The sequence below is a fragment of the Phoenix dactylifera genome, chromosome 8 (genome assembly GCF_051530095.1).
Source record: "Phoenix dactylifera cultivar Ajwa chromosome 8, Ajwa_hap1_PhDact_Kaust_v1.1, whole genome shotgun sequence".
In the NCBI taxonomy this organism is placed as follows: Eukaryota; Viridiplantae; Streptophyta; class Magnoliopsida; order Arecales; family Arecaceae; genus Phoenix; species Phoenix dactylifera.
Genome location: NC_143197.1, coordinates 3,269,987 through 3,287,353, shown reverse-complemented (window position 1 = coordinate 3,287,353; position 17,367 = coordinate 3,269,987). Strand labels below are relative to the sequence as shown.

Here is a 17,367-nt window from a genome sequence, read left to right as displayed (position 1 = left end):
TCCTTGGATCAAGAACAATATCATCTCCATCTTACACATAATTGCTGACTCGCTTCATCCACCAATTAAAAGCCTCTATCCAAGCCTTCAATCATAATCGTTCATTCATAAGAAGCCTCGAGCAAAAAAAGAAATAAGAGAAGAAATTACTTTACATAGACTCTACTACTTCACCGATTTTAGACTTCCTCTTCACCATTTTACCAACTTCCAACTCTAAAAGATTTGGGAGGAAGGGATAAATCAATGAACAATTAATTTATGGTTCTATTCTATACTTGCATAGACAAAGCTGTAAGAAAGAGAGAGAGAGAGAGAGAGAGAGAGGAAGGAGCGTATAAGAGTAGGTGGTTTACATTTCTAGGGTGTGACTTTAGGATCTAATTTTATATGATATAAGAACGCTAGCCTTGAGGCATAAAACGCTCGTCCAACGCTTCAAAGTAACCTGTAGGATGACGAGAGAGTTTTCTCTTTTTCTTAGTTATATTTTCACTATTTTTTTATTTGATAAGAAAATTTATATTCACATTTTTATTCTTAAATAGTATCTCTTTACTTTAAAAAAAGTTAAACTTAATATGCAACTTGGACCATAAAATAGCAATCTAGTACAAGACAAAATGGTACTACCACAATATTAAATAAAATAGATGGACTTAGTGGGCAAGAACCTCCCATAAATTTTATATAATATAAGTGACTTGCACAATCACAAGGGCAGCACTAATATGGAGAGGATTGGGGGTGCCAATTGCTTGACTTGGTAAAATCACTAGATAATTGATGCAATTGGCTAATTCAATTATATTGTTAGTGCTAATGCCGTAATTGGACCTTTTCTACTGGCCTAATTTGGAAGGCGTCTCCTCTCCCATTCAAATTATAAATAAATAAATAAAAGCAAAAGTAGGCAATCCAAGTTGGCCACTTGGGGGAGCCCACTGTAAGGTCAGAGGCTCTCGGGTACGCAGCTTTCCGACCCACCTACGATGCATTCCACCGTGTTTTCAGGGAAGAAGCGTTCTTGCGTGCAATAAATGGGTCAGCCATTATTGCACGGCGACGAACGTTGGATCGGGAGAGAGAGGGAGGTGACAGAGAGAAGAATGGCAGCGGCGACGACGCCGGAGCGCCATGGTGAGGGGCTTCCCCTAAGGCTCTGCTGCCGAGAACTCCAGCTCCAGGAGTTCCCCGACAAGTACGTCATCCGATCGCTCGACCCCGACGCCCCCGACCACGCCTTCTCCGTCGACCGCTCCGACGGCCATCTCCAGACCCTCTCCGGTCAGACACTCCCCCAATCTCCGATCCCGTCTTTAGTTTCCTGATCCAGCCATTAGATCTCCCTCCCCCACATTTGTCTTTCGAGAAAAAGAAGAATCTTGTCCCGTTTATGCGGATTTCTTGGTTTAAATCTTTTGGTATCGGGGTTATGGAGTAGATTGGGTGGAAGAAAATTCCTTTCTTTCAAGAAAAGGAATTCAATACCTTATATTTGGATTTATTTGATGAAATCTTTTTGATCTTGGAGTTCTTGAATCTTGAGTTGGATTAGGGCAAGAAGGAACGGATTTTCTTTTGAAGGAGCTCAAGAATCTCGCCTAAAGAATGATATTGCGCATTTGGCTTGATATTTTTGTTGCTTGTTCATGTTTGCTGATTTATTCTTTGTGCTTTGAGCAAGATGCAAACTGGAGTCTGAAGTCGATTTTTTCTGATTTAGGAGAGAATTTTGTGAATAAGTACCTCGAAATCTATTAATGATTGTAGCTGTCGCCTCTTGCTGATTTATCATTTATCAATGCAGGAGATATCGGTTCTGAAACTCCTTTTAAAGTTGCAACAATTTATGGAGTGGTTGGCGTTATAAGATTGCTTGCAGGTATTTTTCTTGTCAGCGTACAATTGTATAAACTTATCACCTTTTCTCCGTACTCACTACCAAGTTTAATGGTATTATCTTAGTTATGATACAAAAGGTTGCTGGCGCTTACTGTATACATGGAGGGGTTATAGTTGCTTAGACTTTCTGAAATTAAGGTTGCAGAAGTTGGCGAGCTGCTACTAACGTTTGGGGCTTTATGTGGTTATAGTTCTCCTATAATGTTTATTCGTTGTAGTTATTCTGGATTCACATATAATTCTTTCGGTTATATTGGGCACCACTACCAATTTCTTGTAATTCTGATTTATTGGGTGTCTCTTGTTGGAGTACAGCTCATTTTATAATTTGATGTCATCTTATATTCTGCCACTGGACTGCCAATTCAAGGTCCAACTTGAAGTTGTTCAACTTTTCTGAGGCCTGACTTGGCAATTTTTTTTACTTTAAAGGCTGTGGCAAATCAACCATTATTTGAAATTATTTGGGGTAATATCAACCCTGTTAATTTATAGAACATCTTACACCTATGCTATTATGAGAGGCCCACCTTCATGCAGTTTGCAACATCTGAAAGGGAATTTGAAGATTATGTCATGGGTACTTCACTTTAATGGGGCAGTTATATTCTGTAGATGACCTCCTACAGTATTTCTGCACTAAGAGTTCTGCATTAGAGCTCATGTCAGAAGTCAACTTATGTTATATTCGTTAGAGTCTCTAAGAGTCTACGTTTCTCTGAGTGGCTGAGTATTCCAAAGGGAGCGGACTACTCGCAAATCATCTATTAATAGACTACTGGTGTCACAAGGGAATATGAAAAAGGATGAAACATTAGGTAACATATACCCCATTGGTGCTTCAGCCTTGAGCACCGCTTGCCTATATCACCATTAAATTAACATAATCTCTTTTGCAAAAGCTCTTGGTTGCTTTCAAGTTTCAAGGATGATGTTTGGTGATTCCATTTATATAACAGATTTTGTTGATGTAACCATCTCACTGACTTTGGAGAGTCCATACTCAAGGAAAATCCTTCTAGAGATAGGCATGCCTAACTATCTGTTGCTCAAGTCTTTGCCTTTCCACATTTCTAAATATTGCTTTGCCTGTGCCCTAGTCACAATAATGGAGTGGAAATAGCAATACTTTGGTAGGCTCTTCATTTTCCTTCTAACTGGAAATTTTACTACAGAGCATATTTCATGGAGTCTTGGAGAAGTAATGATAAGCATCATATATCAGGAGTGGCCTTGGTTTGGAAAGTTTTTTTTACTATATGATACCACTTAATGAATAATTCTTCAAAGTAATATTTATCAGCTGCTTTTGTTCTTATAACTTGCATTTGCATCCTTTTAACTGAATACTTAATTTTGTTCCAGGAACATATGTTCTAGTTATCACTGATCGTCAGGAAGTTGGTACCTATCTTGGTTATTCTATTTACCATGTGAAGTCCATGAAATTTCTCTCCTGCAATGAGGCTCTGAGGCATTCAACTTCCCAAGAAGTATGCTCTACCTATCTGTTCATTTGTCACTATAATTGTTATATATTATCACGAAATCCTTTCTGGAAAGAAAAGAGGTTTGGCATTTTTTTTTACAAAATCTTTTTAGAGGGGTGGGCTGGTGTGCTTATGCTGTCTGGTTACTCTTTGAATTTCTGATCAGCTATTTTACATTATGTAATGCTTCCTATTTGCAGAAAAAAGATGAGGCTTACTTTATGTCTCTCCTTAGAACTGTGGAATCAACCCCTGGGTTATATTATTCATATGAAAGGGATATAACATTAAAGTAAGTACTTTTATCATGCATATCATGGTACATGTCAGTTGGAACTGGGTTCTCGAAATTCACCATCTACGTGCATTACAGTTGATTCAGCATTTCATTCATTGCATTGCATTTGATTCATTTGTAATCCTAGTGTTCTATAAGCATTTATGTTGATACTTGATAGGTGATTTCATCTAAAATATGATTGATATCAAAATAAACAATGCTCGCATGTTGTTGTTGCTTCTAGCTTACAGAGGGCATGCACGTTAGATGAAGTAAGGGTGCACAAACCGCTCTGGAAACAGGTCTGTTACTGTCTGGCATGTGTTGTTTATCGGGATACAATAAATCAGTATTTATATTCATATGTTATTTTTGGATATATTTGGGAAAGATAAGCTTTGATCTATAAATTTGTTGGTTTGTGTACACTTTTTGATAGCTAACATGGCCAATTATTTTGATACATAGAGGCTTAGATTTGTTTGTGCTTAACGAGTATATTGATCTTCTAGTCTATGACATGTCTGGTTACTAACATCTTGTTATACTTTTAATTTTTTATTCACTAAGTATGCTTACTAAGTTAATATATTATAAATTAGTTTTTATATTCCTTTGTTATAATGGCATGCTGCTGGATGTTTAAACTTACTAGGCAAAGATTTGCTTGCTTCAGGATAACCTGAACTGAAGTCTAGGATCTGTATATATTTTTTTATTCTTTGTCTGTATATTACCTTTCATACTTAGGGCTTGTTTGGGAACTTTGGCGGGATTGGACTGGATTTTCTATAGGAATTTAGAGTTAACCTGCCCAGTCCATTTTCTTCTAAAGGCCCATCCTAGTTTTTACCTAAATTCCATCTATGGATCTGTTGGACTGCAGGATAAAAAAAAAAAAACCTATGGAGGTCTTTTTCTTCCTCCCACAGGATTTGGGCTGGTAAGTGATTAGGTTGATATGGGCCTTATAGACCATATAATCCATGATCCTATGACAAATCCAGCCCAGTCCTGCTGGATTTCCTAAACAGGCCCTTAATTTTTTCTGTGATAGACATTGAAACATGCAAACTATTGAGTCTCGCATTCATCTTCCTAATGTTTGTTGGGTCCTATATAGATTCTTGATGACCAGAAATTTAGATGTACAGAATTTTTCATTGTTTTTTTAATTATTCTTTTACACAAAAATCCACGCGCACCCATGATATAGAGGTGATATAGAGGAGCATGATTTTCTATGCTATATCTTGGAGATCTGATGTTCTTCTGTGGTTAATTATATATTATTCAATTTTCCTATTCCTTTCTCAGGGTGATCCCCGCTTTGTTTGGAACCGAAACATGTTGGAGGAGCTTATAGAAATAAAGGTTACATAGTTTTTAGATGATTTATAAAATTATGAACTGGTCATGTACTATCTAATATTCATTTTTATCTTGTTCTTGCAGCTTGATGCGTTCATCATCCCCTTGATACAAGGAAATATCCTGAAGCTTAAACATCTTTCATAACATCCGTTTATTCCATTGTCTTTGTGCATTAGTCCTTGTAAGGGGCGTTTCTACTTGCATGTCTATGGGTGAATGTACTTCTAGTTTCTATAACCTTGCGTGCAGATGCATCTCGGTGGAGATTTTCCCTGTTACTTGCAGTGTGATTGGGTTTGCCAGCTATGCATATGCATGTTCGTATATTTCATCTGTTTGAGGATAAAGATGCTTGACCAAGGACAATCCTTAACAGTGGCTTACGCTTTCAGACCATACAATTTACCCTAAAAAAATCACCTGTCAGAATTACATTAATTTCACGAAGATGCAACAGGCGTCTAGGTATAAGCATATAGACCGATTGCATATTTAATTTCTGCAACCACTTTGAAACAATGTTAATAAAATGATAATCTACTATATCTATTGGTATAACTTCTCTGATATGATTGATACACTGTTGGTGTTGTAATAATATTTCAGGAACAAGAATGTGGAGAAGAGGAGCTAATCTTGAAGGTGACACAGCTAATTTTATTGAGACTGAGCAGTTGGTTGAGTTCGAAGGTCTTAAATCCTCATTTTTACAGGTGACGTTATGATCTGATGGAAGAAATTTAATTAAGCATATAGTAATAAAAACCAGATATTACAGATTATCTCAATTTTTATGATATTCTCTGTTGCAATTATTTCCAAAACTCTCTGAGGCCATGACTACCAGTTTTTAGCATCCATACATTTGTCACAACATATAATAATCTGTAGGGTGGCAGGATGAAAAATTTTGGTACCATTCTTTTACAATTTATGTCCTTGCAGGAGACCATGACAAGATTGTGTAGATACTATGAAATTTGATTTGCTAGATTCCGGCTGTTTTAGATGATTGCACTGGTTCTTGCAAAAGCAGTAGCTATAGAATTCAAAGAATTGTAATGAGTGCAGGTAAAATATAGAAATGCCTTCCTTATTCCCATTTGTAAGATCGTAGTTGCCTTCATAATATGGTGCAACTCTGTTGGGGCTTCCTCAGGAGCTGTCTACAATAATTTTTCATTCAATGCAAGAGAGAGATGCCTGGAGTTACGCTGTAGTTTTTTTTTCTTACAGATCTTAAAAAACAGGATGCAGTGTGCATTTTCTTTCTCGTATTAACATCCATTGGAGGCTCCTCTTTGATTATTGTACTCAAAAAAGCAATTTAGGTGTTTTAAATGTCTTTAGAAGAAGTTTTGGTGAAAAATGTTTTAAGAATGAGCATCTGTAAATTTGGTTTCAACACGATGTTGGTAGAAAAGGTCCATGAGCATAAACTGAGCATATTAGATTTGGTAGAGAAAGAAATGTAGAGGGAAACTTTTTGTAAACTTATCCAAGATAGAGCTTAAAGTATATTGGAGGAAGGTTTGGAATTGCTTCATTAGAATACAAAGTGAGATAGTCATAGAGGACAACATAGATGTGTTCAATGTAATTACCATGGCGGATGGTAATTTGGGGTTTTCTTGAGTTTCATTTGAAGACTGGGGGAAAAGGAGGGTGTGAAGGAAGGTCTTTAGTAGAACTAGCCATTGCCTTAGTGGTACATAACATTTTGAAAGATTTAGCTATTAATATCAAATAAAATCCTTGAAGATGACTATAAACTGATGGGGCAAGGCTACTTATGTATGTTTTGCTATGAGCGAGCTTCAATATTATGTTAATCATAAGTTTAAAGATTTTTTTCTTTAATATTTCAGCACCAAGCTGTTTTTCTATTAAAAATTTATTTTAATATTATCTTTTCTTGTTACCTTTGGTTTTGGTAAGAAAGCCTTCTTTCCAAAAGAAATTTTGGTTTTATTTCATATATTGATTATTTTAAGGCTTAAACAGGGTATTATATACTGATTATGTTAAGGCTTAAATAGGTGCAAAAGTTTTGGTTGGTTGGATGAAATTAATGAACTTCTTTCTATGCATGAATGCATAATTATGTTTAGAAATAGAGGGAGTTTGTTTAGTACTGCAAATTCTAGTGGACTGAAGTGCATTATTTATATGCCAGATTCGAGGTTCTATTCCACTTCTTTGGGAACAAATAGTAGACTTGAGCTACAAACCACGTCTTAGTATAATTAGTCATGAAGAAACGGTGAGAAATTTTGTACCAATATGTGCTGCTACTTATCCAAACAATTAATACCTTATGAAATATGCCTTTCTTGAACTTGATTTATATTTGATGCTTGTAGCCAAAAGTTGTTGAGCGCCATTTTCATGATCTTATACAAAGATATGGGGAGACCATGGCAGTTGACCTCACCGATAAAGTAAGTGTCTTTTTGCTGGTATTTCATATTCACTTTGTTATACATCAATCTAATGCTATCACAAAAGGATTTGCTAGGAAGGGTTTGAATAGATTGGAACTGTATAACAAAGATTAGTTGTTAGGGCAACTTTTAATTTTGGCTATTGGAAGAAGTGCTGTAGAAAAGAAAAGGGAAGGGAGAGGCTTGATAATTTGGGATCTTTTTTTTTCTTTGTACTTATATTTGTTGTTTGTAGATAGGATGTGATTACTAATAAAAAAATGACCACAATTTCAAATCCTGGTGGGATGTCCTGCAAGATGCCAGGACAGGGTATCGGCCCAAGTGTCGGGATAGGACTGTCCTGCAATTGTCTCAGCATCCTAGTCAATGTATCCTAGGATATCCCTTGTCCCCAATGTCAGGATGGTGTGGGATGGTGGCGCATCCCATTCCATGGAAAAACCAAAGATGGCCCGTCCATGGGATTTGAAGCCCTGAAAAGGACTGTTGTAATCATGACTAAAGATCCTAGAGGATAGGTCCTGCATGTAGTGTGTAATGCCTATATTCCAACTGAATGCTAGGTGCTGTTTGAGTAGTTTGTGCTGAAATATCGTTCTAGATTCAATGGATATACCATTCAAAAGAAAAATAAGCTTTGAGAGGAAATCGTTCATGGGCATAAGATTTCTTTTGGATTTAATTTTTGAATCCTAAATATGGTCTCATCAAACTACATTTCTAAGTTCATCTTTAGTGACTCATCATATTATTACAGCATGGTGATGAAGGTGAGCTAAGTCGTGCATTTGCTGCTGAAATGGAAAAACTTCCTCACGTCAGGTACACTTAAACTTGTTCTTTTGTTAATCATCTCTATCTATCTCATCATTTGTGCAGTTGATTAAATCTAGATCAGTCAATCTTCATCCTATTTAAACAATCAATGATCTAGTAATAATTGTTAACCGTCATTGCATTACACTTGAGGGTGTCTGAGAAGCATCATCTTATTTTCTTTGCTGTCTAGACCTATGAGACAACAATTCTATGCCTTTAAACACAGTGGTGGGGCAACAGAAAGATCAATTTTCAAGGCAATGGCTAATCTGTCCAACCTATTCAGAGTTAAGTTTTATATAGGCAAATACTATGTCACTGTTTGAAATAACCTTTTAGAGAACACTCACAAAAAAAAAGGAAAGGAAAAGTTCCTGTCATGTTATTTAGAAGTCCTAATGTCTTTAAATAGCCAGTAGCATATTATTTCTAGCAGGTAATAACTACAAAGAGAGGCATATTACTAAGGGCCACACAGTGAAATGACTCATAACAACCTCTAGCAAATGAAGTGGTAGTCGAATCATCTGGGCAGAGCCTATTTCTTGAAACTGTGAAATAGATAAATTCATGAAAAAAAAGGTATGAGAGTCAGCATGGCTCATTGCTAAATTGGCAATGGCTACATCCAGAAAAGCAACTACTAAGAATATGCCATTTGTTCCGTATGCTTGTATGAAAACACTATTACAGTTTTATGTCAATAAGTAGTTTATTGTTTTGCCCTACTATGTGACATAAATAACTCATTCTGTTATGCCATTTAAAATGTTAGTAGAAGTATTCATTATGTAAATTAGATTAATGATTTTGCTATCCACAGAGAGGATTATAGGTGCTTCTTTTTTGGCTTATTTTCTTGGTGCACGCTTCCCATTTTTTGCATGGCATGCTCAGACATCTTGTGATTCACTTGATTTTTAATCAAACTCTAAAATATGTGCTAGAAGTCACTCTGCTGCTTTCTTCCTATCATATCCTTCCCTTGAACAAAACTGGTTTGTAGTTTTACCTCAAGTTTGTGTAAGTGAAAAAAATGTCTACACATTCTTTGCAAGATTTTGATGGTAAAGCTGGAGAGACAAAAACGTCTTCCCATGCAGGTAAACCTGTTGAAGAGTGCATTGTGATCGGCCACAGTATCTGTTCAGGGGTAAATGCTATAATCCAATTAATCGAAAAGTGAAGATAACACCCAATGTAACATATGAGGACATGGGCCTTTGCATTAGGTAGGGATGAACACCTAAACTAACTGGACGTTTTTATATTGCTTTGTTATGTTAGAGTTATCAGGTTAGATAGAATTGAAGGATCAGGTTAGATAGAATTTAAGAATTAGAAGGTTTAATTCTTAAATTATTAATTGTCAAGGTTTGTGGTGCACATATTGGTTTGACACAGAAAATTTATGGGGCTTATATATAAGTTTAAGTTTCAGATTTATGTGTGGAAAAGTATATTTTAATGCTAGTTATGTACCGAATTCATAACGATTACATTTAGGAGTTTAGTAGGAAGGTGGAATGGTATGGACCAAGAAATGCTGAACCGGCCTGTACCAGCCGGTTCAGCCCGTACCAAACTGGTCCAGTCTTTAGCCGGTTCGGTTCGGCATTAAAAAATGGTACCGGCCCGAGCCGGCTAGAAATTGGTACAAATCGGTCGGTTCGTATCATCCAAATTTTTTTGAACTTTTGGATGCGTCAACTAGGCCGAACTAGTGGTACCGGTTCAGTTCGGTCCGAATCAGTGTCGAACCGATCCGGTGGCCGATCCTTGGTATGGACTACTCCAGCAAGATGGCATATTAAGGATTCACAAGAGTTTGGGTTGAACCATAGGATAATAATTTGCATTTAGTATCAGATATCAGCGATTCTTACTGTCCAAATATTTTGTGATAAAAATTTTCAGTTATTTATTTGACTAGGTATCAAATAAAACATGCACAAAATTAAGAAGTCAGAGATATGGAAAAGATGTTTGACATGTAATATGAACAATACGGAAGGAGGAGCAGCTTCGTGATGAAATAAAATATAGTTGAGGTATGATATATCTGTGGGTGCATGATGCTGCTTTTACATAAGGGTTATCCATTTGAAAGACCTGAAGATCTAGATGCAGATTTTTGGTAGCGTAAGGAGGTGGTTTGCATTATTGGGGTTAAAGAGAATTTAGACAAGAAGTGTAGATTAGTACAAATAAGCTAGGGGTTAAGGGATTAATTTTGGCGTAATTGTTTTTGCAATAATCACTTCAATGTCAAATTGACCACAATTTAGCGGACTCTTCCCTGCTGATTTTTCATTTTGTGATCCATGGTAATATAAGTACGTGGAATGTGAATATTATTTTGAGATGCCCTTGGCGAGGGTAAGTGGCTGGCTTCTTTGCCTTATGCTTTATGTTTGAACTGAGAGAGCCTTTGATAGGGATGTTCAGTTACCTATGTCGATTACTTAGGCTGTCCAGATAGAGCCTATGTTACTTGGATTATTCAATTTAGCCTAAAATATCCACAAACCAATGCTCTAAAACAGACATTTTGTATGACACCCAGACAAAAGCTTGGTAACAAAACATTCTTAGATATTGAAGGAATTCGATGCTTTGACACACATGCATGCATGCGCACCAGACACTTGAACACGAGTGTTTGTAACATAGGATACAACCTAACTCTTTAGTTTGGTCTTTCTTTAACTGACTACAACAGATAAATTCTTTTGAATTTTCTTTTCACCTTGAAACTCATACAATTAGTTTACTTCTCTATTATCCCCTGTTGGTGCATCTTTGTGTGAAATGAGAGATTTGGATAGAAGAAAAATGGAGGAGAAAATGCAGACCCTTGTTCAAATAACACATTTAGGAGTTCTCTCAAAAAAATAATAAATTTATAGGGAAAAAGAGAAGAGAAAATAAATTAAACCTCTACCGATGCACTTTTTCTCCAAAAGTGGAGAGAATGGATAATAACCCTTCCCTTTTCTCTAATTGCTGATTTTGCCAATACAAATAGGAGAAAGAAAATGACACTTCCTTTCCTCTTTGAAATCTAATTAAGCGAAATACAAATTAAGTTTCCTCTCTTTTCCCACTGCACTACCAGATAGGGGTTGGGGATGGGGGAGAGACAAAAGATAGAGATAGATAGATAGATAGATAGATAGATAGATAGAGAGAGAGAGAGAGAGTTATCTTTTCACTTCTCTTATTCATCTCTTTACTTTTCCCTCCTCCGTATTGTCCAATTGGAATGCAAAGCCCCTTAAGGTGTCAAAAGGGTGGGCAAGGGCATAAGGCTATAGTTGTGGGCCTATACTCTCACATTTCTCCCTGTTTCCTTTCTTAATAACCCTTTTTAAATAAGTGCTGCACCGAATTGTTGGTCACCAAAGGAGATTCAAATATCTATGAAATCATCTTCATGCTTCTCCAAAACATCACGACCCTTAATTGGGTGGTTCATTAATGATGGAGCCTCTGGTTGCAATTAAAATATTGACCAGTACTCCAACCTAAGGAGCCTCTTGATCAATGGTCTCGAGCTGCTTCTGCTTTTGGCCTTGATAGGTCCATGGTGTAGTCTTGATTCAAATTGTGCTTTGTGTTTTCATGACGTCTTTTCAGATGTACCCCTTTTAATACAATGTTGAAATAGCTTGAAGGATGGTAGGAAGGGTTGTGGGTTAATCGCTTTGCAAACTGCCACATATTGCTATAGGGGAGTTCACACCTTTCTTTTAAAATAAAAGGATACATTACTTTAGAAAGCCTTTGGAGCTACATTTGTAAGGCGTTCCTTTCTTCCTTTTATGTCTATGCTCATGTTGATACAAGAACCAGAACAATCACCTGAGTTTGTTAAGGGGTTCTCTCTTTTTGGTCCTTCCATGCATATCAGAAACCGTCTAAAGTAACGTCCTCTTCTGTTTGTTTCTTCAAACATTGTTGTCTCTATCCATTTTTAGTTGCTTTTGACTTTTTAAATGCATAATTAAAATTTTGTTTTACTTCTTTCTGCTGTCTTTTAATGTTATGTTGGTATAGGTATTCCATTGAACAGCCTAATTAGTGGGTGAATAACCCATGCTGCAGTCCAGCATCTCCTTGCATATGATTTTCATTATTTCCATTATAGTGAAGTATTATTTGTGATAAGTGACTGTTTGATTTGGTTCACAGATACGTGTCTTTTGACTTCCATCACATTTGTGGCAAAGGGAACTTTGATAATCTACAACTTCTTTATGATCAAATCAAAGAAGATGTTGAAAAACAAGGGTAATCAAGTTAAATAAAGAATCATTTTATGACAATTACACTTCATGTATGCTTCTGCAATTTTTGATTTGTCTTTCAGCTTCATTGTAATTGTTGCATATAATATTTGCTTAATTCATTATTGTGCCAGCTGAGCAGATATTTTCTTGTCAATGCTGAAGGACGAATACTATCAGAGCAGAATGGAATAATTAGGGTGAATTGCATTGATTGCCTCGACCGAACGAATGTCACTCAGGTTTTATTGATTTTCTTTCCTCGAAATGCTGAATTTTCTATTCTGCTTTTCTTGTTATGCTGAATATCTCCAGGGAGTTCTCATCAACTGGTGATCATTCTAAAAGTTCCTGAAAAATGTTTACCTCGGTCACTTGTATCTCTGTACGAGTTTGTAAAACAAGCCAAGCGTAATTTTGAAACATGAGCCCACATCTGCATATTTTCTTCAGCATAATTTTGTGGCAATTGATCCGATGTTTTCTTCCTTCTTCACATTCCTTTTCTAATCTGTCCAGATCGTGAATAATTTTTTGACATGGTCACCACCATCACAGGATAAATAAAGTTGAGGGCTGACTTCTTTTTTTTTCCTTGGCGGGGAGAGGGGGGTGGGGGTGGGGGTGGCATGGCTGGGTACTCTTGCATGTTATTCATGTGAAGCACCTACCAGTTGATGGAATATGAGCCTAAATGATTCAGTAAAATTGTGGCAAATGCTGTAGAGGATAAGGAATGATTTTATACATTGTGACTTTAGGATTTATAGCTATGCAACTTATAATTGGATAAGAAGAGATAAGAAGTTCCCGCTCGAATGGGGAAGATGAAGATGAAGTGAAGATGCATTAGCAGATGGTTGTGTGATCATCTGTATGTGGCTTAGCAGAACCAAAATGTGGGCATTACATGGTTTCCTCAGGTGATGATATGGTAGATGTTTGTCAAGGTGAAAGCATAGAATTATAAAGGCTAAACACAGCAATGGGCGCTACCTTTGAATAGATGTACAGAATTGTAGCCATTGAAGATCTGAACATGGGTAAAAGGTTCTAAGGAGGGAATAGGCAAGGGAGACATTTTTTTTACTGGAGATGGGTTTACCAGAGCCAAGACTGCAAATATGATCTTTCTTTACATATGTTACCTTTCTTCCTTGTATCATGGGAGCTCAATTATCCTGTACACTATTGTTTAGCTATAAAAGAATGGCAAGACCAAAGTATAGTTGTATGCACTTAGAAAGAAGTAAAACTGTTCACTGACTGAAGAGAACTAATATTCACCGCTTGAAGCTTTGTTTTGTTTCATTTTTTTGCATCATACAGCATTAAGCCCTATATTTCCATGTGAAGAGCAAGAAAAACTGCACGCCTGTGACGCTATAGTTCTTTAGTATATTTGTTTAGACGTCAACCTTTTGGTTTGATTCATTTCTACAACAGATGTCAACAGATTATGCAGTTTTTTTTATATCATATTATCTTCTTTAACGAAATTATCTCGTCACTTGTAAGCTTGATACAATTTGTCTATGTACAAAACCTTGTGTCTTATTCCTTGCTTTCTCAGAGTTATATGGCGAGGAAATCGTTAAACTCTCAACTGCAATACATGGGAGCATTTTCTTCAAGTGAATGCATATCCATGTATGATGACATTTATGATATGTTCAAGATATGTAAGGAGATTTCTGGAGTATCTTATACACCAAATTTTATTTCCTTGATTTTCTTTGATACTATGTGATACAATTTCTCATGTTGTGTTTGGCAGTATGGGTGCAACATGGAGATGAGATCAGCTTGGAATATGCTGGTACTCTTGCCCTGAAGGGGGACCTTGTCAGGTATTTTTTTAGCATAGCTGTAATTTGCACCCGTAGAAGTCCAGCTCTGTTTTGCTAAGTTCTGGACTCAATGTACAGATATGGGAGACAGACTCTGGCTGGATTAATAAAGGATGGCATGAGTGCTCTCTCTCGCTATTATTTGAATAACTTTCAAGATGGCATTCGCCAAGTATGTTGTATCCATAAGTTCTTTTCTTGTCCCTCTTCGCACTCTCTTTCCTCCTTGTTTATTTAGCTTTACCTATAATGGCTTAAGTCCTAGTGAACTGTTTATGGGCTTCTCAGGATGCAATGGATCTTATTAGTGGCCGTTATTCAGTCAGAAGAAATGGTCCATCTCCTTTTCAGCTAAATGCGTTTGAGTCATTATCAGTAAGCACTGTGTATTGTCTTAATTAATCAAATGTGTTTTATCCCAAAGCTCTCAATGATGAATCGTTTAGCATTTGATTTTTACTTCAAGTTAGAAATGATCTATCTTTTTCCTATTTCAGCATTCCTCATCATATTTTTGAAAGTACTTCTTGATATCATCTTTTGATTCATCAATTTGACATTTGGTTAATAATACAAAAAACTGCAGTATCTTCCAGTGGCATCAGTTCTCATTGTTGGAGGTCTTACATTAACAACATTAACGTTAAATCAAGGTCTTCCCGCACATATTTCAGACTTTTAGCAAAAGAGGTTTGAATACAAAATTTTATTTGGCAATTTAATAAATGGTTTTTATTATGTTAACAGCCAGGCACAACGCACAGCACTTCGTTTCTTCTGTAGTTTGGGCTGGCTTGACGGCTGGAGTGATGGCCCTTGTGAAAGCAAATGGGAAGCAATTCTGCTCCAGGCCACGCTTGTGTGGCCTCTTGTAACTTTTTGGTCTACTTTGATTTTGGTGATCTTAAAAAAAATATATTATACGAATGGAATTCGTTTGTCTTGTGTAATAGTGGACGAATGTGAATATCAAATTATCAAACAATCCACGTGTTGAAGGTAATGATATATGTGAACGTACAAGGAATTCATGAACCAGGAGCTTCCAGTCTTGTTTGACGAGAACCTTTTCTCATTTCAAGAATCTCTGCTTTCTTTGATGGGAGACCTTTACTGCATTGACATCACATTTTTTCAGCTCTTAAATTCTTTGGCAGGTTAACACTGTTGAGGATATGATTTGATCCTATTCTTATGCACTGAATTATGATTGTGAAATAAATCTATGAGATGCCCATGTCATGTTCGCTTTGCTGATGGTTGCATAATGAAATTGGACAAAAACATCTATTTGTAGTGATGAGAGCAAGAAAGTAAAATCATCACGATTTTGCACAAAAAATTCAATCTTTACATAGATATTTTATATGTTCTTGTTTTGATGTATCTCCTCAAGTTATAATGATCGTGAATGCATGTTAATCAAGTGGATGACTTGCCTGATTTAACATTCAATTAAGTTGAAGCAACATTTATGGAGATTTTTATTAGTCATTACAGCAGTAATAAACAAGAAAAGTGAAATAACAGTATTCTTTTTTAAAGTCAGCTGTTCATAGAATGGGGTATAATATTTTTTAGCAAGTTTGACGTTCAATTCTTAAAATAATAGGAAATAGCAAGCATTAGTGTTAAAATTAAGATATTATTGTATTGAACTAAGGTACAATTTGGAATTCATATGATATATTTTAACTGAATGAAGAATGAACAATGAAGATGCTCAGGATGGTAGCTGTTTCATAGTTAGTAAAACCCTGGTGGGTTCTTCTCTTTGTAAAGGCAGAAGAGTAAGTTTTGTTAAGATGCGTGCATGGTATTTTAAAGCGGAACTCTGTTTTTTTGGCTTATAGGTGCAAACTCCAAAACTCTGAATGGTGGCTATTCTAAACAATGTGTATTTACACAATTGAATGAAATATACTGCTGCGAAGAACAAAAATTATATGAGGCGGCCGCTATAGAATTGGGACTATTTTTTTTTTCCATATTCTCTCTTACACTTAATTTGAAGAGAAAATCTAAAAATTAAAGAAGAATAAAACTTTTCTTACTAATAAACTTTGACAATTCTATAATTTTAAAAAAAAAATTAAAAAAAATTCATGCGCCAGTAGAGATCATGCGCAAGGAGCTCTTTTTTTCTTGTCAAACCTTTCTCATCCATCAGTAAGGTTTATTCTTGAATTCACCATCTAGGTTCATTATCTTATTAGTGTATGGATCATTTTCCTCATACTCAAATTCATTGTCCGAGTTCTACCCTCTGCTATAAATTTCAAACAATTTGGAAGACTGTTACAATTGTTCAATCTTAATTTGCTTCCTCCCATCGACTTCTCCCACTCGATGCCGCTTTCGCCGCTCCGCTCCCAAACCTCGCCTTCCTCTACCTCTCCATGAACGCCTTCACCGGCCGCGTGCCCCCGGCGCTCTTCGCCCTCCCCACCTCTCCTCCCTCGTCATCCAGTGCAACTACCTAACTGTCCCACTCGTCGTCCCGCCCGACAGGGAGGCATCGCCGTCGTGGGCGGTGGTGAATTTGAGCTACAATACGTTATGCGAGGAGGTGCCGGCGGTGCTGGTGGTGGCGAGGAGCCTGTTCCTGAACAACAATCGACTGACAGGGGCAGTGCCCGAGGAGGTGGCAAGGAACATGTAAAAAAGGAGCATGGCCGCCCTCTACGCCCAGCACAGCTACCTCACCTCCTTTCTCACGCCGCCGCTCCCCTCGCCTGATTTGTTGCCCTCTGCCTCTCCTACAACTGCATGCCCCTCCCCTCCTCCGCCGTCGCCGCCGGGTTCCCGCCGGCCGGGGCACCACTACTGTTCGAGATATATCAGATATGGCGCAAATAAACAATAAATATACATAATAATAATAAAATAAGAATAAAAAAAAGGAGGAAGGAG

The 17,367-nt window shown here is 36.9% G+C and overlaps 1 protein-coding gene across 2 annotated transcripts; it reads left to right on the top strand.

The window, feature by feature from the left end:
• Positions 1-917: 917 nt before the first annotated feature.
• SAC8 (SAC domain-containing protein 8) lies at positions 918-15,489 on the top strand. Of its 2 annotated transcripts, none has more exons than XM_026805244.4 (20): positions 918-1,287; positions 1,811-1,885; positions 3,271-3,398; positions 3,596-3,687; positions 3,920-3,977; positions 4,993-5,049; positions 5,131-5,164; positions 5,434-5,514; positions 5,656-5,762; positions 7,226-7,312; positions 7,413-7,490; positions 8,254-8,318; positions 12,510-12,608; positions 12,747-12,846; positions 14,178-14,286; positions 14,382-14,454; positions 14,533-14,626; positions 14,743-14,829; positions 15,041-15,107; positions 15,206-15,489. In XM_026805244.4, the coding sequence occupies exons 1-20, from the start codon at positions 1,041-1,043 to the stop codon at positions 15,235-15,237; spliced, it is 1,770 nt and encodes a 589-aa protein (XP_026661045.4). In that variant the 5' UTR covers positions 918-1,040; the 3' UTR covers positions 15,238-15,489. The 2 variants fall into 2 exon arrangements, with proteins under 2 accessions (XP_026661045.4, XP_008793079.4); XM_008794857.6 differs by having other exon boundaries at positions 919-1,287; positions 15,202-15,489.
• Positions 15,490-17,367: the final 1,878 nt, after the last annotated feature.

What these genes read in the sequence shown, in the direction of transcription:
- SAC8 (XM_008794857.6), top strand. Translation starts at nt 1,041, where the DNA reads ATGGGTCAGCCATTATTGCACGGCGACGAACGTTGGATCGGGAGAGAG. An exon ending in TAATTAGTCATGAAGAAACG is followed by an intron (nt 7,313 to 7,412) that starts GTGAGAAATTTT and finishes TGATGCTTGTAG; the next exon opens with CCAAAAGTTGTTGAGCGCCA. An exon ending in GAAGATGTTGAAAAACAAGG is followed by an intron (nt 12,609 to 12,746) that starts GTAATCAAGTTA and finishes CCAGCTGAGCAG; the next exon opens with ATATTTTCTTGTCAATGCTG.